Raw genomic sequence first — 25,478 nt, forward strand, 5'->3', positions numbered from 1 at the left:
GACAATATAATGAACGACCTGTGCAGATTCCTGCATCTGAATACCGGGCATCAAGATTATATGCAGAAGATCCAAGGTTTCGCCGATGTATTCCATATTTGTTTCATCTTCTGTTTGAGAGTTACTTGTCCGGACTTTCTCATGCAGTGAACCATATACTCAAAAGTGGAGTACATCAGCTAAATGTTTCGGCAAAGGACTTTATGGATAAAGTCCAACAGAAAGATACTGCATGTCAGCGCGGTACTAATGAGTATTGGTACCGTCGTTATGGGGAATTGAAATGTATGCTAAGAAACTTAGGAACTCCTACATGGATCCTTACTCTAAGCTGTGCAGAGTATGCTTGGGAAGATTTACTTCAATTTCTTCGAGAGGAAAATGCAAACATAGTAAATATAGAATACAAGATACCTGGAGAACTGTGCTTTTTGGATCCAGTTAATGTATGTAGGTATTTCAATCATAGATTGGAAGCTATGATGTCTTTTATCATAAACAAAAAAAATCCTCCTCTTGGAGAGGTTCTGGATTTCTTTTGGAGAAAGGAGTATCAAGCATGAGGTGCTCCTCACATACATATGCTGCTATGGATCAAAGATGCCCCCAAATTTGGAACAGATTCAGATGACACAGTAATGAGTTTTATTGAACAATATTCTACATGTGCTATACCAAAAAGTACAGAACAAAAGAATTTAAGACATCAAGTCTTACGGTTTCAAACCCATCGTTGTGGAAAATACTGTTGTCGAAAGTACAAATCTAAGGATAAGTTCTACACAAAATGTCGATTTGGATTTCCACGTCCAGTAATATCAAAAGGAAGAGTGAACAATGTTATGTCATCTTTGCGACATTCTGTCACAAGAAAATCACCGAAAAATACCTACAACTTAAGAAGAAATGAAGAGTCAAAATACATAAATGACTATAACCCAGTCATTTTATCCATGTGGAATGCTAACATGGATATTCAATATGTTGCAGACAACTCCATTGCTGTGGCTCGATATGTAACGTCTTACATTACTAAATCTGAAAAAAACGGAACTAAAGGAAATGTGGGAAGAAATTTCTCATGAAAAGAGCCTAAGTAAGAAATTGTACAGCTACAGTTTGAAGATGTTGTCTCATCGAGAAATCGGAGCATATGAATGTTCAGATCGCTTATCATCTGCAAGTCTATACTCCAAATCTAGAACAATCATTTGGGTGAGTTTAGGTCTTGCAAGAACACGAAACCGAGTTTTGAAATCTGTACAAGAAATTGAGTATTTAGCAGAGAGCGAACCAGACAGTACAGATATTTTGAAGACAAATATGTTGGATACATACTATCCAAATAGAAGTAATCATCTGGAGAACGTTTGCCTCTATGAATTACTGCAAAGCTATACTTTCAAGAGGAATATTAGAGAATATATCAATAAAGGAGTATATGCTGTCATTGGATCTGAAGGATGTTTAATGAAACAAAGAAAAGGACATTTGATTAATCACCGAAAACTGAGTTGCAAAACTCCTGACAATAGGGAATTTTACTATTTAGCTCTTTTGCAACTCTTTAAGCCGTGGCGGACAGAACTGGAACTACTTGGAGATTTTGACAGTTATGAAGATTCATTCAACACAACTAAAAATACTATAGAATGTCCTGTTTTTACTAATTATCTGAAAATGTTGAATGACGAAATACAGCAAGAAGCTACAATTGCAGCAAAGATTGCTAGAGACAGTTCTCAAGACAGTCAAAGTTCTGCTTCGTTGAGTCAGAATCCACTAGGAGAACCAATTATCCAAAATGAAGCAGCAACTGCCATGGATGAGGTGAAAAGAGCAGTGCAACAAGCTCAAGACGATGTAATAAACTTAGAAGAATTGGTGAAACAACTAAATGTTGAGCAAAAACAAATATATGATCAAGTGACAGAACAGATTGAGCATGGTTTATATCATGAGAAAAAAGAGTGTTCATGTACGTCATTTAAACCTGTCCGATTATATGTGAGTGGAGAAGCAGGAACTGGAAAAAGTTTTCTAATTAAAGGAATTGCAACTTATCTACAGAAAAGAACAGAGTCGTCACTCTCTTGTGTTGTTACTGTTCCAACTGGGTTGGCAGCACATAACATTAAATGGATTACTTTACATTGTTTATTGATGCTGCCAGTAGAGCATGAAAATAACTTGGAATACCACAAGCTATCTGGAGAAGCTTGTTGTGAAGTTTCTAGAGTCTTGAAAAAAATGAAACTTCTCAATATTGATGAGGTAAGCATGGTATCAAATTTAATGCTTGCCTTTGTGCATTTAAGAATGCAACACATCCTTAAAATAGAGTATGATGTGTTATTTGGAGGCAAACACGTCATAGTTTTTGGAGATCTACTACAACTAACTCCTGTGAAAGGACAGCCTGTATTTAAAACAGTTACACATGAAGACACCAGAAAGTGCCTGGGAAGCATTGGAAATGTTAATATTTGATCATATTTCGAATATACAGAACTCATTACAAATATGCGACAGGCAAAGGATGCTGATTATAAATGTATTCTTGAAGATATAAGAATTGGAAAAGTGAGTGAACATGGCAAAGAAGCTTTACAGGCACGATTACTTTCAAATTTGTTTCCAAACGAAAATATTGTTCCAGAGAATATATATAGAAAAATTGCAGAAAAGAAATCAGTGATATGCTTGATGCCAACTCTGCAAGAATGTTCAATATTCAATGAAAAAATGTTAAAGTTAGAAAATCAAGAAATTATAAAACTTGAAGATATTGATAGGATAGAGTATGAAGGAGCTACTATTATTTTGTCAGAAAAGTTGAAGTCAAAATTGGATTATTTAGAGAAATCAATATCTAAAACTGCTGGTTTAGAAAATAATTTATATGCATGTATAAATTGTTGGATAATTTTACGACGTAATTTACATGTGGAAAGAGGTTTAGTAAATGGAGCAATGGGTAATGTTGTTGATTTTGTTAATTACCCAAATAGAGATGACATTGAATTTTTGAAAATCAAATGTGATGAAATTGAAGAAGTACAACAATTGAGTTGTTGTTCAGCTCGATTTTTGCTGTGTAAAGGATTTATATGTCCGCCGAAAACAGTTTCCTGTTTGTTTGGCATATGCAGTGACTATTCATTAATCTCAAGGTTTAAGTGTAGATTGTGCTTTGGTGAATATTGAAAGTACTGTGTTTAAAGAGGGTATGGCATATGTTGCTTTATCTCGAGTCAGAACTTTATCTGGATTATACCTGATTGATTTTGATGAGACAAAGATTAGTGCAGATGTAAATTGTGTAAAAGAGTATAATGGGTTAAGAAGAGAACATGCTCCCAATTTACCTCAATATCCTTTATTTGAAAAGCATGTGGTAGGTCGAAAAAGAGGATACGAGAAAAATTGTAGTGAGGTTGTAGAGAAAAGAAAAAAACTAGATGAACCAGTAATAGTAAGCAAAAAGAAAAAGGATACTATTGAAGAGATTGTTGGTTTTCAGTTTGAAAACAGTTCTGGTGTCAACTACTATACTAATGTAGTGGTTAATGTTGTTTTTTTTCTTGAAACTTTACAACAACAAATTGTTGAAAATCAGGACAAAAGATTTTGTTGTTTGTTGAATTCTGTGTTTCAGAAATGTAGTAGAGATAAAAGTAAAATAGAAAGTGTTTCTGATATTCGAAATGTTTTAGACATATGTTCTAGTTTAAATCAATTTTCTCAGAATATTCAGCAAGATTGTCAGAGATTTCTAATGTATATGCTTGTTGTATTGCAAGATGAAGGTATAGATATTGAAAATATTTTTGGCCTTTCTTATAAATGGCAACATGACTGTGACAATTGTTCGTTTTCAAGTAGTACTAATATAGACACTGAAAGATTTATATATTTGACTTTACCAAACTGCAAATCAGTGTCTTTTAATAATCTAGTTAGAGAAGCAAATCAAAACATGGTTTGTACCCAATGTAACTCACAAATGTTATCAACATTATTTATACAAAGATATGGACAGTATGTAATTTTAATGCTGCAACGATGCAAACCTGATGGAAGAAAACTGACAACTTTAATAAAAAATGTTGTGGCTTCTCAACTATCAATATCAGGAAGAACTTTTGTAACTGTAGCAATTATTTTCCTTGATAGTCCTTCTACAACATCAGGACATTGCACAGCTTATTTAAAATATACAAAAGGCTGGACTCATTGTAATGATACTCAATTGATTTTAAAACAACATTTGCCTTATGACTTACCAAATTCTTACCTAGTGTTTTTACAACCAAAATGTTAGGGAAAATAATTGGCCTGGGAAAATTACTGCTATTAAGAAAGGGTAGTCTGGTGTTGAAAAGTACTTTGTAAGTGAGGGTGATCAAGTTAAAAGAATTCTTGTAGTTGAGGTAGAGGTAGTGTAAGTGTATGAGATAATGGGTGATGTGGGTGAGGGTGATCAAGTTAAAAAAAATCTTGTAGTTGACGTAGAGGTAGTGTAAGTGTATGAGATAATGGGTGATGTGGCTATCACAGGAGATGTTGATCATCAGTGAGGCAGAGTTGTTTTAGATTTGTTGATGTTGGTGACATTTTTTATTCCCTTGAAGAGGTTTCTTTTAATGGTATACAGCTCCTTGCTAAGATAAAGGATGAGCAGAGTGTCATCGGCATACCAGATGAAGTAAAGATACTGATAGCATGCTAGTTGTTTAAGGTTCTAAGTACATGATAAATCACATCGGGTGGAGGTATAACCATTGTTAGATGGTACAAAAGATGTTGGTGCTTTTGACTCAGAAGGTTGGGAAAAGGAAGCTTAAAAGTACTATTAAGTAACTTCTAAACTGAGGATTTTACACATGCTATATGGCCATGCGGAAAAGTATCTGAAACAAAAAATGACTATTTCGGGTTAAATGTTGTTAGCATATGTTTGTGCATAACTTTATTTAGAGTGTATAAAAAAGAAGTAATAATGTTTTGTTACTTTTTGATTGTTGGACATGTCCTATATTTACGTAAGAAATTGCTGTTTGAAAAAAACATTTAAGATATGTTTTTTTTCTAATTTTTACATTCTTAATGAAAATGTTGAATGGGTTTTTTAAAGACATTCTTATTGATTGTTTTTTTTTTTTGCCCGCCTTTATATGATGATTACTATTGAACTCATTGTTTTCAGTGAAATTCAATATATTCTGAGAACAGCAAAATAAGATACAAAACATATTGCACAAGTTATTTTGTATTGTGAAATATATATTATAACTATTTTTTCTTCTCTTCCACAGATACTATGGGGCAGATTTATGAAGGACTTGCGTCGCCGGTGCGTCACTTTTTCCCATGTTAAAAATGACGCACCGGCGGCGCAAGGCCTTCATAAATCTGGCCCTTAATTTATAAAAAAAAAATTATTAACTTGTCATTACCTATAAGGTAAGTATGATAAACAAAAAATACTTTTTCATCATTCTCTTACTTCTTTCCCTTTTCCCTATCTTCACTCTCTCCCTTACTCCCCTTCCTTTACTCATTTTACTCCCCTTCTCTGACTCTCCTTACTCTCCTTCATTCACCTTTACACTCCTTCTCTCACCATCAGTACCCTTTTCTCACCCTCACTCACCTTCTCCTGCTCCGTCTTCCCCCTCTCTGTCCCTAACTTCTCTTTCCTTTCTACCTCCATCACTACCCTTCTCTTGCTCTATCCCTCACTCTCTTCTCAATCCCCCCTCACTCTCTTTCCTTCACACCATCCCTCACTCACTTTCACTCACTCGCCTTCTCACACTCCCTCACTTCCTTTTGCCCACTTCCCTTTCTTATTCCCTCCCTCACTCCCCTTTCCTCCATCCATCTCTAAGTCTCTTCTTCTGTCTCAGTCACTATAACTGCCTCACTCCCTCACAGTCCCTCACTCTCCCTCTCTTTCTCTCTCTCACTGTCTCCCTCTCTCTCCACCACTCTTCCTTTTCTTTCCTCTCTCTTTCCATAAATCCTTCTCCCTCACTCACTACTTTTTCCTCTCTCTTAATATGCTTCTTTTTCCCTCACTCCCCTTCCCTTACCCTCATATCCCTTCCCTCACTGTCACTGCCCTTCACTCAATCTCACTCCTCTTCCCTTCTTCATTTTCTCCTCTCTGTGCATCACTCCCATTCCCCTTCTTCTGCTCCAATTCCCTCACTCCATCCGTCAGTCCTCTACCCTCACTCCCCTTTCCACACTCCCTTTTGCTAACTCTCCTTCCTTTAGTCCCTCACTCCCCTTCCCTCCATTTCTCTCTCCCTCTCTCCCTCTGTCTCACTCATTTTAACCGCCTCACTCCCACTGTCACTCGTCTCCCTCTCTTTCTCTCTCACTCTCTCCCCTTCTCTCTCTCCCTCACCCTTCCTCTCTTTCCCTTTCTGTTTCCTTCACTCCTACTTTATCCCTCAGTCCCCTTTCCTCTCTCTTAATTTCCTTCCTTCTCTCATTCCCCTTTAGTCACCCTCATACCCTTTCTCACTGTCACTGCCTTTCACTTACTCTCACTAATTTACCCTCAATCCCCTTCCCTCACTCCCCTTCCTTCACTCCTCCTTCCTCACTCCCTCACTCCATCTCACTTACTCCCCTTCATTCACTCCCTCCCTCACTTTTTTTTCTTCCATGTTTCTCTACCTGTCTCCCTCTGTCTCACTCACTCTAACTGCCTCACTCCTTCTCAGTTCCTTGCTCTCCCTCTCTCCCACTCTCTCTCTCTCTCCCTTAACCCTAATCTCCTTTCCTCTCTCTATCACTCCTCCTCTGTCCCTCACTCACTTTCCCTCTCTCTTAATTTTCTTCTTTCTCCCTCATTTACCTTCCCCCACCCTTATACCCCTTCCCTAACTGTCACTGCTCTTCACTCACCATCACTCCCCTTCCCCTCTCCACTTTCTCCTATCTGTATCTCACACCCCTTCCCTTTCCCGCTCTTTCCCTCACTCCCCCTCGTTCTCCTTCCCTCACTCCATTCCTTACTCCCCTTCCCTAACTCACTCCATCCCCTCAATCCCCTTCTCTCTCCTTCACTCACATTCTCTCACTTTCCCTTATCTCCCTTTTCTCATCCTCATACCCCTTCCCTCATCGTCACTCCACTTCCCATACCTTCACTCCTCCCCTTTCCTGTCTCCATCCCCTGCTTCCTTTTACCCACACCCCCTCCCTCACTCTCCTTTCCCTTACTCTTTTACTCTCCTTACCTCACTCCCCTACTCGTAGTCCCCTTCTTTCAGTCATTCTTTCACTCCCCTTTCCTCACTCACCATACCCCCTTTCCTCACTCATTCCCTTAGTCTCTTCCTCCCCTTCACTCAGTCATTTCAGTCATTCATTTATGCACTACACATTCATTCAAAAAAAGTATGACACAGTATATAAAAAATATAGCTCTTCTTGGAGAAGTGAAGTTAGTTCTTAGAAGAACTGTTTTTTTGGTCTTATTTTTTTTTCTGTTTTTTAGAACAATTTTATATTTTTGGGGGATTTTCTGTAACAAAAAAGAAAACGGGTAACCAAAAACTGCTCAACAGGAACAGGAATGAAAAGAAAAGAAAAGAAAAAAAATTAACGGCAGGAGCATCTGTGCTGCCTCTTCTTTGCCACGATTAAGTCAATGCTTTGCTCTCCATAGCACAATATTTTGTTGCAATAGTGGCAACGTATGTGTACGTCTGCAAAATCCGGCCAGATATCTAGAGCAGTTGCCGATGGAGATGCTCCTGAAGAAGAGGTGCTAGGGACAGCAGCTGGAGGATTGTCCCTGAGGTCTTGAGTAGATGCCCGAGCATAGTTGATGAGATGAAGATTTTTCACATGCCAAATCATAGTTGCAATGCTGAAAGAATAATGTTTGGTGGCATCACCTCTTGAAAGGATGGTGCCACAGATTTTGCAAGTGACCTTGGAAGCATTTTCCTTTTTTACCCCTCTGTATATGTGAACAACTTCCAAATGAAAGATTCCTTGGTTTTTTTGGAGGTGGCTGTTCAGGAACAAACTCCACATCTGAATCAGTGGAAGAGTGCTGTGTCTGCTGCTGTTCTGCCATTTTCAGAAGGTGAAAAGCACAAACAATTCCTTGTAGATGTTTCTCCCTGGAAAGTGAAGCAACTTGTGAGGGAAGTGGGTGGGGTTTTTAAAGATTTGGAAAATAAACTACTATAAACCAATCAAAAGTTTTGTTTTCAAGTCACATGACTTTACGTGCGTGCAAGGTGCGCGCACGCATGCGCGCACGGTGTTCGCAAGAGTCACATGTGAATGACGTTTGGGAATTCACAAAGTGCGTTTCCGAGTACTATCTTTATTGCCACACTTGGGCAGAGATCCTTGGCATAAAATGTACTATACTCAGCAACACCAGTATATCAAACAAAACATTTATTTGGCACACACAAAGTAGATCAATAAGGCCAACCATTAGGGCTCATATATACTCCTAAATTTAGAGCCTCCCCCCCTTTAAGTTGTACATTCTTGCCAAACCTGAAAGTAAATATATGTGATGCATCCTTAATTTCAGAGTGGAATAAACAATTTTTGAAAAAAAGCATGTTTTATTTTATGAAAATGAAAATCTTACCTTATACCTATATATTATGTTATATGTTTAATAAACTTCTTTTAAACTGAAACTGAAAATCTATTCCTCCTGTAATTCACTAGTTTCTGTGGTGGCAAGCACTTCAATACCCTCTTTTGTTGGGTGTTCTACTATGCCAATGGACACATATAAGTACTTAAACTCATTTTTTTAATTTGATAAATTGTATTATAGTAAAACCACAAACAGATTTCATATTTAGTATTATGGTAATCCACACCATAATGAATTAACAGATACAGTATATTCATGGAGATTTTTAGATTCGATAGTAAAGTTTTGCTTTTTATCTAACTCATGCTGATAGACTCCTTAAAAGCCTTTCCATCAGCCAGTAAGATATTTTATCTAGTAAATTATTTTATTTATACCACATCTATAATCAGGTCAATGAGCCAAATGAGCAACAATGTGGGACCTAAAGAAATAGAAAGAATAAAAGAAAAGCTAATCCTTGAATGCTTTGTGACAGAAGAATAGTGGCTTTTCTTCATTGTGGACAGAGGAAGGGCATTCCATTGCGTATGGGAAAGCAAATGCTGACACTGAAAGAACTCCAGTCTTTTTCCTTTTGTAACTCTCGTTTTGGAATTCTGCTGTGAATAAATCTTTCTTATGAAGTCTCAGCCACTCCAAGCTTCTAATGGATGTGGATTTGTAACTGTGACCTCCCAGTGTCCAAATTTTTAGAATGAGGACTGCTGTTGTTTTTGCTGGTTGAGCAGCCAGAACTGTCAGGATTGGCCATGTAAGTAAGGGGGCTCACCAAACCCTCAGGGGCCTATACACAAACAGTGGTGGCTCCTCCGCTAAGGTGGAGGAACATTGCCCTACTGATTAAAGCAGTCCAATGGAAAAAAATTAAATGATAATAAAACAAGGTATTATCATTGTATTTGTAGTATTACAGTTGCCCCCAGCTTAGGGCGGGCTGGGACATGGCTCATCATGTCTCAGGGAGGAGGTGTGCCTGATGCTGCACATAAAATTTGCATGACTGTTTGGCTGGCCTGCTTGGGCCGGCCAAACAGTCATATGCACTTTGCAAGTTCTCCATCCAGGTTGCATTACAGCCTGGTTAGAGAACATGCCCAGGCTCCCACTCCCTCTCTGAGCACTGAACCACAGTGCTCAGACCAATCATGACGCTGCTATCAGCAGTGTCCTGATTGGCATGGGGAGTCTGGAAGCCTGGTTGCTTCCTGTTCCTAGTTCCTGCGAGGAGAGGCAGCAACGGGAGACACGGACCGGCAGGTAAGTTTTCTTTTTTATTCATTTCCTACCCCCCCCATCTTCCCGTGCCCACCCTACCAGCCACCACTGTACACAAACTGCATTTTACAGTACATAAAGTAGTACGGCAGCAGTACTCATGCATTATAAAATGCTATTTACAAGCTTACAGATGTAGACATGCAAGTCTACACCAAAGTCAAGTCAAGTCAAGTATTTCTTTATTTGGTTTCTGGCAGATAAAAAAACATAAAAGCAAATACTTTAAAACAGAATATACACAATTTTTTAAAAAGCCGAATACTGACAATAACTTTTAGTTATAAAAGAATACTGTTAAAAACAATAATAACATTTAATCACTTCATTATGTTTAACGAATGTTTACACCCATTCTTTCTGATCTGGGAAATATTTTAACAAAGTTTATCATTCACGCTTTACGCTTTAATCAGTCGATTTGTTTAGGTTTTATGCCCCTTTACAGATTAAGACGATGTCTAAAGATGTATTTTAGAAATTTAACAATGCACCTCGGCATCCACTCCTCCTCCATCGACTGTAGGAATAACGTGGCCGGACGGCACCTTCTTATTCCCACGTGTTTAAGTAGAGGGATTAACCAGATCTTCCTATGTTCACTGTAGAATTTGCAAAAGAACAGAGTATGTATAGTGGGCTGGGTAGAGTTCTCATCACACGGGCATAGGGATAGTGCTACACCTAAGTCTAAATCTATCCTCAGAAATTGTAAATAGCAAAAAAGTGTTGAGTTATAACCAGGTGGAGTATTAACCCCTTCCATGCTGATGACAGAACGGTTCCGTCATCAGCATCGGTAGAGCTGTGCTGATGACGGAACCGTTCCGTCATGACTCCGCCCGCGCAAGGCGGAGTCAGCACAGGCGGGGAATACGCCCCGCACGCAAGGGGTTAAATATAGATATATGGAAATATATACATGTATGTTTACCTTTATGAATAGGCACATGGAGTGTTGTTTCTGCTCACTGCCGCTGCCAGCATTGTGGAGGGGAGTAGGAGGGAGCATCTTCCATGCACAGAACTGGTTTGAATGCTGCTTCTGCTGCTGGATGACAGAAGCAACCATGCAGACTCTGGGAAACCACCTGGTCACCATCAAAATGTGTGCAGTTGCCCCACCAGGACAGGTTCACCAATTGGAAAATACACAACCACATAGTGAATCAAAAGTTGCAGAAAAAGAAGGCAGCAAAGAAGAAAAGAAAAACTTTTGGTCATTCAGCAGCTGCAACAAGGGTTTTGCTTGGTGTAAAGAAAGCAGCATTCACGTCAGTGGTGGTCAGTAATTTAAGCAGGCGGGGAGGAGGAGGCAGGTGGGCCACACATACACACACATACATATTCACAGCAGCAAACACACACTAGTATACATATATACATACATACAGACGAACACCCATGCACGCATGCACTAAACATAAAAAACAAAAGCTTTCTGGGTCACAGAGGTGATCTCAGGCACTGGGATGGAAGCCTCTGAGGTTCCTGGAGGGTTGGGACTGCTGCCTCTTTTCAGTGGCCCCTCATGGGTCAGACAATGAGAGGAGCTGGCAGTCCTTCACTCGTCACAAAGTGGGATGGGTCAGTTTGACGAGTGTCACTAAAGGACACTTGGCCCTTGGCTTTTCAGGGCTTAAAATTGAGGCACCAATGTCTGATTGTATCAATGGCATCTCATCATGTGGGGGAGGACCTTCAAGCACTTTGCCGGACTGAGGAAGTCACGTCTACAGGGCTGTGAAATCCTCACCTCAGGCAGCCAGTGGCGGACGTATTTAGTGCATGTACGGCACCTTGCAGCCTGACTTAAACATAAAGAGCATCTGTCATGCTGACCTTTGCTGAGGCAGACAGCCTAATAGACTCTCTTCTTGTCTGGGAAAACGTGGTGGGTTGGGCCCACTCCTCCTTTAAGGACAGACCGCTCATGATTTAGGTTAAAGAACACCCCTTAGTTCCTTAGGGCTTCAATTCTCATATATTCTGAGGAGAAACATTGTATCACAGCAAGCATTAAAAGGTTTTGGAGACTGCAAGCAACAAAACCAGGCCTCAAACTGCCCTCATCTCCCACAGAGGGAAAAAAGTATGACCCTCATTCACTCAGGAGTAGATTTAATGAGCCCACTGGCTGCAAGCAGTCATTTTAGAAGCTCCTCAGACTGAGCTTTTGTCTTTTCATGGGAGTGGCATTAGACTCTTGGGTTCTCAGCGCTCATAGCCAACATGTTTTAACAAAAAAGATATGGTGCCATACTATGTATAGGGCGCCTTTAAAACAGGTGTGCTGGACGCAAATAGGAAAGAGTATGCCCTATTACATAGAATGTGCTGCCCCCAGGTAAGCCATGAACTCATACTGCCCTAGAGCCAGCACCTTCAGGTGAAAAACCCCAAACCGGTCTGCACTTTCAAGGGTGATTTGAAATCCCCTTGCAGTGGGCTGAAGTGAGTGACTGCACCCACCTGCAAGGGATTGTCTGGGGGGGCAATTGGACCCAAGTTCCCCCCTCCCAGAAGGCTAATATCAAAGGGCGTGCTTACAGTGTGCCAAGTTTTAGGTTGTGCACTGGCAGTGCGCTCCCTGAATGCTTCTTTGACTTTGTGCCCTTTTCTATAATACGGCGCAGGTGCTTAGGTAAAGGCTCTCTGATGATAGTGCTGGCACTGTGTGTGCGCTAGCGCTTTCCATAATACAGAAGGGACCGCACAAGCTTCTGCGGCCCCTTCTGTAATACCAAGGTGCCCAGGGGCACGCCAAGCTTGTGTGTAGTATTTAGTTTTGCATGTAAAGAGTTTCCTTTTTGAAAAAATTACACTGATTTGATATTTATTTATTGAGTGTTAAATGCTGCATTCCTTAAATCTGAATTTCCAGCCCACAACACCTGCCTGCATTACCGTTGGACTACTCTGCCTCCCTACCCTGAGTCGAAAGCTTAAACTCCCAAATATGAGGGTGCACCGCGGGGAACTCAGGATAACAGATTTAAATTTTTGTCACAATTGACACTTCAGATTACCCTCTGACAAAGATTTCCCACACATGGGAGCATATTTACAAGCCCCTAGCACCACTGGACCGTCACTTATTTTCATGCTTGCTGGTGCTTAATGGAAGCCTAGATTTAAAAGGCTGCGTTGCTTAATACAACCTTCTAAATATGGCCCTCTGCAATGCAGTTTTCTGATGGAATGCAATGGTTGTTGCTCTGGGCTTTCCCAGCAACACCGATGGCTTTTTGAAACTGCCACAGATTTAGAAGGATCTGTAAATCTGAGGTAGTGCTAAAAACCAACACCTTTCAAAAGGAGGGGTTTTAATGTGGCACAACAAGGAGAAATACTTTTATTTCTCATCGTTTTTTACTCTTGCTAAGTGTGCTGCATAGAAGGAGCAAAACATCATTAATGATTGTTTTTGGGCAGGAAGGTGTTCCTTCCTACATAAACGCAATCATCCCTGCAATGCAGAGTGCCTGCATTGGCGCTAGGCATCTTTTTAAGTGCCTGCGCAGGTGTGAGCACAGGGATGCGCTGCATTCTTATTAACCAGGCACATCCCTGCATTTTAAAAATGACGGAGCTTGGTACTGCAAAATTGATTGAAGCACAGAACTACATCATTTTCATGTAAATATGACCCATGGTCTGGGACCAAACCCAAAGACTTGTCCAAGGTACATGGAAGCCAATGTTATATATGCTTCAGATGAAAAACAAACCTACAAAAACCAGTTCTGATTAACCATTTTTGTTGAACCGGTTTCCACGAGTTTATCTCCATGAAAGGCATTCACCATGTTGAAAAAAACAATCTAGTAAATGTTCTTCTTGTTGAAAATTCTTAAATTCAGTTTGCTTTTCTCATTTCATTGAAATCCCTCTTTTTTTCCTTTGTAATTGTGGGGAGTTCTCCCTGTATCCCCTACATTTAAATCCTGTGCCTTCTGCTTCCTTAAGTTTTTAATCTACCCCAATCTTCTTTCTTCTTTGATTCATCAGGGAAAATTCACCCTTGGACTCCATATTTCTACCTTCTTTAGGCAAGTTTGTTTTTACCACTCCGTTCCCGTTGTCCCTCCTCCATGTCTATGCGGTGCTGATGCTCCTATCCAACTGATTTTTGATCAAACTCCTGTGCACCTTCAACTTTTTCCACCACCCTCTTTTCTTTACTTTCCTTTTTCCTTTTTGTTCTTCGTTTATGACTGTCTTCTTTGACTTCTTTCTCTTTTCTCTTTTAAATTGAGTCATCAAAGACATAGAAAAAGGACTGCTGCAATCTTTGTTTTGTTTCTTCCACCCTCACATTTTTTCAAATTTAAAAATGCTTTCTTCACACACGTCCTATCATTTTAGGAATGGCAAGACTTTGATTTTTTTTTTGCCAGAGAAAGCTTCAGTTTTGCTTGGAAATGGGTATTCCCTACTTTGACAATTCATCAAAAAGTTTTCTCAGACTGGTTTTTAACACCTTGACATTCTCCATTCCTATAATTTATCAAACAGACATATTATGAGAATCCATACCTTGGGGCCCAATTTGATGTTAGACGGAAAACAGCTTTCCATCCACCATCCTGGGTTTCCTTCTTACCGTTGTTTTCGATGATTACTCTTTGAGGGAAGCCCACGGGGAGATTCCACTCCTCTTCCGACAGGATCTGTGAGCCTGTCGAACCAGGAGGGGATTTGTAATCCCAATATTGACGGCAGAGCCAGGCTCAGCTCCACCGTCAGGATTACCATGTCGGTTTCTGACAGCCATTCCATGTTGGCCTTTCTTACATGGAATGGCTGTTGGAAACTGACTTTGGCAGCCCCTGGCATAGCCCTCTTCCCCCCTGGCCCTCATCCCTACACCAGGTGGCAGACACCACAGAGTGCCTGCCACAAGGTACAGGGATGTTTGAAAACATTAATTTTTCAATGGAAGCTTGTGCTGTGTGCCTTTTCCGCCTGCCACACAAGCTTCTATCGAACAATGGATGTTTGCAACTACGCTATGGCGGGCTGCATCGTAATACTGCGGAAGGAATTGTTGAACTAAGGTCAGGCGGTTCCTTTCCACAACCTCCGCCCGACATCGTAATGACCCCCTCGGAAACTCTTAAAGTCAACGTCAAAATCTTGAAATTAGTTGAGCATTATTAATTTAATGCATTCCTAAAGGATGTCTTTCTGATGGTAAACCTAAATTCTGATAGAGCACTTGCTGCATGCTTGTTTCGAAGATTGATTACATGAGCACTGCTGTTTTGGGTAGTAGAGCTATGTGGCATAATCATATTGTGGTACAGTTTCATATGAGCATCTTTGGCATGGCTTTAATTGTTCAGCATTCCTATTCCAGTTAGATTGATTTAAGAGAAATATGAGAAATGCCCTCTTTACTCTATGTAAATCCTAATCGTGGTATAATGTCTCCTGGTCATTCTTCAACCTCTAGCTGCCTGCTTTGAATGTGTAAAACGCATTTAGTGTGAAATTAGTTTATTTTGCTCCATAGTAAAACCACATATACTTTTTCTTAGAAATCCTGTGTTATTATGAAACTGTGGTCAATGGAGAAATGCTGCCCAGACGGGACAATTACACTCTGGATGACACAGTTGACTTAAACTGCCATCCTGGATTTGTGGCTCTGTATAGCAAAGACATTAAACGAACATGCACGATAAAGGGCTGGGTGCCCCCGTTACAATGTGAAAGTAAGTAGTGTAATTCTTATTTCATAATGCTTCTTCAGTTTCAATATATTTGTGTATTACATTATAACGATAAACGCTGTTGGTGTTGCCAGATGTAACCCTGTTTAGCCGTGTATTGATTCCTTTGAAAACTTAAATTTTATATAGGTCTCCACTATTAGTTCCAACTTTGCAGTAAAGAAAACACATTTTAAAGGGAGCAGCAATTCACTACTTGTAAGTTATCCATACACCAAATACAACGGCACTTATAGTTTTTCTCTCCATATCAGCCAACTTCCTTCAGTAGCTGGCTCACCACTGTACTACTACCTGAATGATGATAAATCAGGTTCACTCTTTATTTGCTGGATTGGCTTAAGTACCAAACTTAACATTTCCACTAATGATTGATCACAGTCCTTAACCTTTTATATAAGTTCGTTCTGAGTTCTCACAGTGTACTACAGAAGTGTGAATTTAAGGCAATGAGTATTAGGGATGAAGTTCACCTCCATGTATTTAGGTATGATAGTATTTAAATTCTTGTGCATCCTGCTTGACATCAACATCACACATTTTTCATGGTCACATTATCATTGCCTGCTTCAAGTGGAATGCTGTGTTGTATCTAAGATGTTTTTGTTCCCCCCCAAAAATCATTGTAATCCTATGATATATTCTTCGCAGACTACAGTGCAGGTGGCGATGCTGTTTTAGGTTCATAGGAATAAAGCATGGTTGGGCCATATGTGTCAAGCCTTTTTCCCTTTTGCAAACAGGCAGTCTGCAAATGGGAAAAAGCCTTCTGGGATGTATCATCCCAAAAGATCATCGCAAAATAGAGAATCGCAAAATTTGCGAATCTCTATTTTGCGAATGCAATTAAGGAAGTGCAAATTGCGATTCCTTAAATGCAATTCTGGAAGCACCAGAAATTTGCTATTTGGCCTTAAAGAATTGCAAATTGGTGGTAATTTGCGATTTTATTTGAAAAAGCACTTTTTTTATTTTTAAAAAGTGTCATGCATATTTAAGGGGTGCAACAGGGTGTCCTTTTGGCACCCTTGCAACCTTGAAATTGCATTATCAATTTGTGATTCTCTAATTGCTAATCACAAATTGGGAATGTCTTCCCATTCATTTCTATGGTCCTCCCAGCCCATAGGAATGAATGGGAAGGTATTCCTTATTTGCGAATCTCAATTTGCGATTCGCAAATAAGGAATATGTAGGATTTGCTAAATGTTTAGCAAATCCTACATACATTGCATTTGACGATTCTCTAATTGCGATTCGCTAAAAATTGCAATTTGAGAATCGCAAAACTCTTTTTTGATACATAATGGCCCCAAGTAATTGTGACCCTTTATCTTTCTTTTTAGTTGCTGCAAGAAAAATATATGTATAAAATCAAAATCAGACAAAACCTTAGATCAAGGAGAGTAGAAAGTGCAAACCATTTTAGCAGTCAATCTGTCACACAAATGGGTTCTGAACAGCTGTGGTCGGTAGTGAAAGTAGCTGCCAGGCAGTGACGTGGGTAGGGGCAGGGTGGGGGGTAGTAAACTATGGATTATGGAGGTTCACAGGTAGGTAAACATATAAATAAATAAAATGAATTTAGTTGCGCACACTGCATCCCCAAATGCGATGCAGTGCACGCAACAAAATGCGTTTTATTTATTTATATGTTTACATACCTGTGAACCTCCGTAATCCATAGTTTACTATCCCCCCACCCTGCCCCTCCCCACGTCACCACCTGGCAGCTGCTCCAACTACTGACCGCTGCTGGTTCTGAAGAGGTCTACCTTTTATTAACATGCTGTAGAAATAGGGTAGTAGTTACAGTGGTGTTACTGAGGCTGTGGAGCAGTTATATGTGAGTATATATATATTATATATATATATATTATATATATATATATATATATTATATGTGAGTATAAACACCCCTAATGAAAATAGAAGCGAGCCAATTTGCATATGATGCATTGAATTTAGTACTTTTTGACAAGATTGCTAGAAATGATCGACATCAAGTTTACTGATACACTAGAGAATCTAATCATTTGGGGTGGCATCCCATTATAGCAAGGTCAAAACTGATTTGCTTATTGCTGGGTTCAAACTAAATTGGCATGATGTGCATGATAACAATTGACTGGATGCAGCCCCAAGTGATTACCAGTGACTGAGATGAATTCAAGCATTCCATTCATCACTTTTTTGTAGTCTCCAGTACTAATGGAACTGGCCTCACCTCTCCCTCTGGGGGAAAGTTAAATGTGGACTTTCTTGGAATCATGAAGGAGAGGGTTCCCTGTACTTCGGTAGACCAGTACTTATTTTAGCTGGTCTAAGCAGGTCTGTACCATGCTGCCCATTATGCAGATGTCTTGCAAGTGACTAGTATGCTCATTGAAGGCCCTAGGGAGCTGCTTCTGAAAGCCGCCAGGCCAGGCTACCAGGATTTAGGGGCAGAATGACAGGTCCCTCTTCTCTTTCTCATTGGAGAAAGAGAAACCCAAAATTATTAAAAGAAAATGTAATATTTTTGAGATACCAAAAAATGTAAAATGAATACTCATGGCTGAAACCCTCCAACACTGGATTCAAGACACACTAAACAGTATTTGAATTGGGCCAAATGGTCAGATAAAAATGTCTGTGACTCTACCGCTTGCTGTACACTACGCTGCCAGGCCAAAATAAGGTTTACTACATTTTGCAATGTATTTAATATTCCCCCTGGAAGGCCCAGTGCCCTGGGGTTTTAGCTCAAACCAAGCATGTTGTTATTCATTGGGTCAGGCAGGACCGGTTTTCCTGTACCAGGAGTTCTTGTGTCCGAGTGAGCAGCCCACTGAGGAATAGACCATCACTAGGCCCAGGATAACCCTCCCATTTTGCTTTTCTGGGGAGAGCAAGAGAGAGAGGGAAGGTAACTCTCTTGCAGGCTTTTATTTATTTATTTATTTATAAAGTTGTATATAGCGCGAACCAGATCCTGGAGGATATAAGTGCGCTTTACATTAGGATGGAAGGAAGGCAATAATGGACTATCTACATCAAGTAGGAGTAAAAACAGAAATGATTGCAGATTACAAGACAATTGCAAGATGGAGGGTTATAATATACAGTTGTAAATGGGCAGCGCAGGAGGGCATAGTATGTGTTAAAGAAGAAGAGTATAAAATAATGGTACCTTGGTAGTAGGGACAATGTCATCGAGCAGGAGAGCCTAGGCCACTTACGGTAGAAATTTATTCATAAGGAATCTTTTGACTTGCAGTTTGAACACCATCATTGAGGAGATTCTGCGTACTTCCGGTAGTAGAGAGTTCAATATCTTTGAAACAGCCCAGAGAAGGCTCAGTGACTAGTTCTCTTTTTGCTAAGGATGAGTGGTTTCAAGAAGAAAGTAGTGGTGATTCTTGAAGCTCTTACACCACAAGATAGTTCAAATTTTTGCACAAGGTACCTGGGAGTATTGAAGTGGATAGGTTTGCGCGCCGTAACAGCAATCTTTAGCTGAATTTGTGCTTCGTAGGGGAGCCAATTAAGAGATTTTAGGACTGGGGATATGTGCTCATTACGTTTGGTGCCTGTAACCATTCTAGCTACAGCATTCAATGATGCCTTAGGGAGACAGATTGTATTTGGGAAGGCCACAGAGGGTAGTGCTGCCATAATCTAGCCTGGGAAGGAAAGAGCTTGGACCTCCTGCTTGAAATCATTAAGTGGAAGGAAAATGTTGATATTTATGGGTGTCCTCATCAAGTGGTTTGCTCCCTTACATATATTGCTGATATGATTTTTCATATTTAGGTGCTTGTCCATTGTGACTCTGAAAGATTTGGCTTAGTCTATGATGAGACGAGAGCAGTTGAAAGCAGTGAGGTGACTCATCCAAAGGTCTTGCTTGGGGATTTCTTTCTGAGGGGAGAGGAGCAGGAATTCCGTTTTAGAGGTAATGAGCATGAGATAGTTCTCAGTTAACCAGTTTTGAGCAGCCATTAGGGTAGTGTTGAGTGAGTTTTTTTCGGGGATGACATTTTCAAATAGAGTTGCGTGTCGTCTCTATTCATATGGAAAAGAATGCTGTGGAGTTTAGTGAGTTAGCTAATGGTTCCAGGAAAAGGTTGAAGAGGAAAGGAGATAAGGCAGATCTTTGGGGGACCGCCATGAGTACTGGACAGGGCTGGGAGAGAGAGTGATTTGCCATGACTCTTTGATGTCTGTGGTGGAGGAAGGACTAGAACCAGTGTAGCACTTGATCAGAAAAACCCATCCTGTTTTGCAGGTATAGGAGGTTGTCATGATTAACTGTGTCGAATGCAGAGGAAATATCAAGGAGGATCGAAAGGCAGGAATTCTTTTCATTGGGAATTTTTGAAATGTCATCCATAACATGAGTGAGAGCCGATTTGGTGCTGTGCTCCTTCCAAAAGCCAGATTGATTCTGGTCTAGGAGTTGGAAGTTCTCTATGTGAGCACAGACTTGGGATTGTACGCATTTTTCCAGGAGTTTCTCTAGGTTGGGGATGTTGGAGATCGGTCGGAAGATATTGAGTTCAGCTTTATCAGCGTTCGTTTTTTTGGGTACAGGTGATACCTGAGCTACTTTTAGGCAGTCGGGGATTGTGCCTTGTGATAGAGAAGCATTTACAATCCTTGTCCAGGTAAGGATGAGTGCATTCTTCATTTCTTTGAAGATGGCCGGGGGTAACTGGTCACTGAAGTGGTTGGATGAGTTTATATCTGAAGGATCTTATTGATGTCTTTTTCACTAAATGCGGTAAAGGTGCACCATGACGCATTGTTCTTGGTGTTCTGGGTGGTAGAGTTGCGCTTTTCTAAGAGGTCAAAGGGTGATGCTGCCCTGGAGGAGGGCAGTAGAGACTTCTTAGAGGTGGGGTCAGTGGAGATGAGTCTTGATTTCTCAATGAAGAAAGCAGCAAGTTTGTCGCAAGAGGGTGGGCTGCCTCCAGGTTTAGAGAACTGATTGCTGTTTGGCTAATTCCAACAGTTTCTTGGGACGGTTTGCCGCTTGATCCAATTGGTGTCTGAAGTAGTTAGCCATAGCGCTCTTGATTTGTTTGTAGTAGAGGCTCATAACTTCTCTCATGAGTTTTAGTTGGTCCGAGGAGGGATTTGATCTCCAGGAACGTTCAACTGTCCTAGGTTTGCAGCTTTCCATGGTTAAGTTGTCATTATACCACATTTTGGATATTTCTGTTGAGGCATTTTAGGTTGGAGTGGAGCAATGTCATCCATGATGTTGGAGATTGTCGATTTGTAGGAGTCAATGAGTAACTGCACCTCAACCAAGTCAACTTGGGATGAGAGGGCAGATGTACAATGGGAAGCTAGTTCAACAGAGTTTATTGATTGGAGGTCCCTTTTCCATATCTTTGATTTTGTTGGTTGAGCCTTCCTCATCAGTAACTCCTTGTTAATATCAAAGAGGATGCAGTGGTGGTCTGACCAGTCACATGGGGTAATGGAATCCAGGGCGATGGTCTGCCCTTTCGAGATGAGGTCTAGAGTTTCTCCTTTAATATGGGTTTACTGTCTGTCTGAACCAAAGGGCATCACACAGCTGGAGTAGCCATCCTGGTTGGGCAGGCTCTGGACCTTCCATGGGACATTGAAGCCCCACATGTGACCAGACGAGGAATATGGGCACCTGTAAGAGAAATCTTTGAACCAACAGGACTGCATCAAACTGTAGACTTGGTGAGTTAAGCACCCCGTTAACCACTATTGGGTTTCAGAAAAAGTGTCATGTGTCAAGATTCCCCAAAAGGGCAGGGGCACTTCCAAAGGCCCTAAATCATTTAGGGACCTCCCTGAAGCAGTGAGGTGCCGCTACTAGGACCCAGGACCTCCTGGTAAGCTTTCCTAAAGGCACCCTCAGTCCATGTGGAAAGATTAATGTATTCCACTAGCTCTGCAGGAGCATGGATTTTCTGCCATGGGCATCATCAGTGTATGGGTTTTTGTTGCCAGTTTAAGTGGCGGATTTGCCGCCCTAGTAAAGGATGAGCAAAGTCTTTTATTGTTATGGAGTAACTCAAACAAAGCCAATAGCCCTCACATTTGAGTAATGCACCCCTAAGGTATTGTTAAGGACATGAAAGGGCATTATGTTTCACAAGGTTATGGTGCACAAATTAATAATGATGCCTCTAGTGAGGGGATCCCGAGCACATTTAGGAGGTTTACATGACTTGTGGGACACCAAATTAGCATGCACTTGTCTCTCTATCTTCATAGATAGGCATAGAAAGCATGGAGTTGCAGGCAAAGCCATGTCATTTTAAATAAAGTTATCATATTTTTTCTGCACATTAAACCAACATAGAGAGCTATTCACAAACTGCATTTTGTAGTTTGTTAGTAGTTTGACAATAGTAATGCAAGCATCACATTTTTTGAAAAAGGCAAGATGGGGGCTGTGAGACTGCTGCAGGAGCCGCTCACCCCCGCTCAGTGGTAATAAAATGGATTAAGAAAACTCAGGGCATTTATCATATACACAAATATTCTGCATGAAGGAATCGGAAGACTATGAGATGAATGCAACATAGGATTCTCAGAACAAAACAGCTTACATACCTCGTGGTCCGTGCCGCAGTGAAACTTGTTGGTGGCCGTTCATGAGGCGGACGATCAACTCGACGGATTAGGATGCCCCCCAAGCTAAACAAACCCCCCCAGGGATCGTACAGAGACTGGAGCAGAAGGAACATCGCGTGGTTTACTACCAGCTCGGAAGACGCCGGCCTGACAGAAGACGGAGAATGTAAGGAGGAGACAACTGGCAAAGCGAAAGCGAAGGACCAGTGTCTCAGCAAGGAAGTGGTACGAACTAAGCAGGCAACAGTTCCTGGCATGTGTTTTTTAGCCGTGAGCCAGCGAGGAACAAGAAAGCAATCACCACAGAGGTAACTGGTGAGAAGCTGCAGAAAGATAAAGCTAGTGCTGGTGACTTCTTACCGGGGAATAGCTTGAGTTTAGACTCCTGGAGGTAGTGCAAGCAGATGGATCTAAGGGGACTTGTAGTGGTGCGAACTCTATTATGGCCGGGATGCCTGTCACCCCCTCCCAACACAATCCCCAAGGATGGGAAGACGGACGAAGTTCTGAACTTTTGGAAGGCGGGAGGGAGTTACCCTCCCGGCCGTATTTATTAAAATATGAAACAAAATTTAAAACATTAAAATAACAGTTTCATATCATGTACAATTTTTCATTTATTACATTACGATGCAGACACGTTCATTGGAACTGGTGAGAAGCTACAGAAAGATAAAGCTAGTGCTGGTGACTGGTGACTTCTTACCGGGGAATAGCTTGAGTTTAGACTCCTGGAGGTAGTGCAAGCAGACGGATCTAAGGGGACTTGTAGTGGTGCGAACTCTATAAAGTTGCCTCAAGACAACTATGAGGATGAGGTGGAAACAAGAACAGGTTAGCTCAACAGATTCTGGCGCAGCAAATTGATCTCAAATTGAGGAATATCTATGGTGCTATCGGAACTGAGCCATACCCATATACTACCCATAAGGGGAGAAATTGTTCTCCCTCACTGATGACTCGGAGATTTCCAGCGGAAGTGTAAATGGTGATACTGACTTAGATAATTCTGTAGGGGACACAGATAGCTTATATCAAACCCAGCCACCCAAAAATGTCCTCACAGAAAAGGAGGAAAAACACCAGAGAAAGAGGCTTGACATGAGGGGGTCTGAATCGGATCAAAGCAGGACTAGCCAGATGAAAAGGGACCATTCAGCCACTCAATTTTCTGCTAGAAGGAGGGGGGCAGGAGGAGATGAAATTCAGCAAGAAGTAGGTAAACTATTCCCGGAGTCAGAGGCAGTTTCGTAATCTTTACCCTCGATGGGATTAATCTACTCTACCCTAAAGCAGATGCAAGGGGAAGTACGACAAGAGCATAAGAGGGCTCATCTGGCAACAAAACAACTACAAGGGACTGTTCGAAAGGTTAGCAAAGCGTGTACTAAAATGTCAGAACTCACAATGTCACTAAAAGAAAAGAAGGGACTTTAGTGATGGAGGCTGAGGCCACTGGGTTCCAGATATCTGCAAATGAAACCAGACTGACAGGTGTTATGTGGAAGCTGGAGAACTTTGAGAACCATCAGCGACGGAACACCCTGAGACTGCTGGGCATAGCAAAGAACGCTGAAGGGTGTGACATTCAGGGGTTAGGGCTACATTTGTTAAAGGGGGCCTTTCCTGAACTGGCTCAATGGAACTGGGACTTCGAGGTGAAGAGAGTGCACCGATTCCCACTTATGTTAAAGAAGAGAAGAGGCCAGAACAATCATAATGAGAAGTCTAGGGCCATTCTTATTTCTTTTAATGAATTTCCTCATGAGACAGGCGATATTTGACAAAGCAAGACTTGAGACTAGGTGCTCCGCTGAAGCCCATACCTCCTTTGTAAGGCCAGTCTTCTGTCATACAACTGTAAAGAGAAGGTGGAGGCGCCAACTATTGATTAAGCCTTTCTAGAAGCTGGGCTGTGAACTATTTTTAATGAGCCCAGCCTGTCTTAAAGTTGTTTATGAAGGGAATCCTTGGTTGTTCTCCTCGGAAATTCAGGCTCAAGAGATCCTACAGGAGATAGATGGGCTGGAGGAAATACAAGGGAATGGGCATAGTTCACAGAAAATGGCTTCGGGATGGGATCAACAGGGTTAATAGTGAGGGTTCCTCCTTATCCTGATTTCCCCATTGTTTTTGATTTGATTTGGTTGTGCATTTGAGTTTTCAAATTTTGGTTTAGTACAGAGGGGGTGGCAATGGGTGACAGCAAGATGCAGGAGGCATCACAGGGGTCCTTGGACCTACTTTGCCTGGTTAAGGGGAGGAGTGGGGGGGGGCAGGTGGGGTGGGACTGATCCAAAAAGAGCTTGTAGGGGAGACGGTGTTGTTAGTCACGGTGAATATGCATATACTGGTACTGAGCACTTGGGTGCTCACTACCAGTTCCGCCTCCATTAATACCACTTCTTCTCCATTAATATTTGTGATTTAAATAACTCCATTAAAAAATGAAGGGTCAACAAGGACATTTTAACATCTGAAGGCAGACATTGTGTGGAGGCACACATCAAGGCAAGTAGACGGAAGGTGGCGGAGTTGGCAGGTTACCAACTGGCGACTAGTATGTCGCAAGGGACACAAACACAGGGGGTTTCTATTATAGCACATAAGCGGAGGGCCAAATTCCCACGTTCAAGTGCGGACAAAATGGGCAGATGGGTTATCACACAATGCAGTACCAATAATAATTCTTTCACACTGTGGTCTGTATATGGTTCAGTGGTGGATGACCCTGCCTTGTTTGAGTAGTTGAATATCGAGCTAGTGGGGTGGCCACTCCCCCTAATAATTAAACATAAACATTAATTTTGGAGGGGGAAAACTAGTGGGAAGATCATATCAAGGCCACAAACCCAAGGTCTTCACATCAGTAGTATACTAATGTATTATGCATGGATTATCGGATGTATGGGATATGCAGGTACTGCAGAACCCTGCCTACACCTTTTTCTCCACCCCGTAACAGCTACATGCAAAGCTTCACTACTTCCAGGTATCTCCGGAGATGGTGCAGACATGTCATATATATATGAATATCCTAGGGTCTTTTCAGACCACAATCCATTGGTTTTAGAAGTTGACATGCAGGTCAACCACTCCCCGATCTCGCGTGGTACCTTTGATAGTGCTCTTCTGTATGACGAGTTGTTCATTAAACACATCGTGACCTAGTTTCCTACGTTTATAGCAGAGAACAA

At 41.1% G+C, this 25,478-nt stretch overlaps 1 protein-coding gene across 6 annotated transcripts in view; it reads left to right on the forward strand.

Annotated features, from left to right (window-relative positions):
- LOC147747718 (complement factor H-related protein 3-like) overlaps positions 1 to 25,478 on the forward strand; it is a 966,023-nt gene that overhangs the window by 508,013 nt on the left and 432,532 nt on the right. For all 6 annotated transcript variants that reach the window (XM_086955193.1, XM_086955216.1, XM_086955208.1 and 3 more), the window contains one exon: positions 15,478 to 15,654. In XM_086955193.1, the coding sequence (XP_086811319.1) occupies positions 15,478 to 15,654 (177 nt within the window). The remainder of the gene's footprint in view (positions 1 to 15,477; positions 15,655 to 25,478) is intronic.

This window comes from Lissotriton vulgaris, chromosome 1_1, assembly GCF_964263255.1.
Source record: "Lissotriton vulgaris chromosome 1_1, aLisVul1.2, whole genome shotgun sequence".
Classification (NCBI taxonomy): Eukaryota; Metazoa; Chordata; class Amphibia; order Caudata; family Salamandridae; genus Lissotriton; species Lissotriton vulgaris.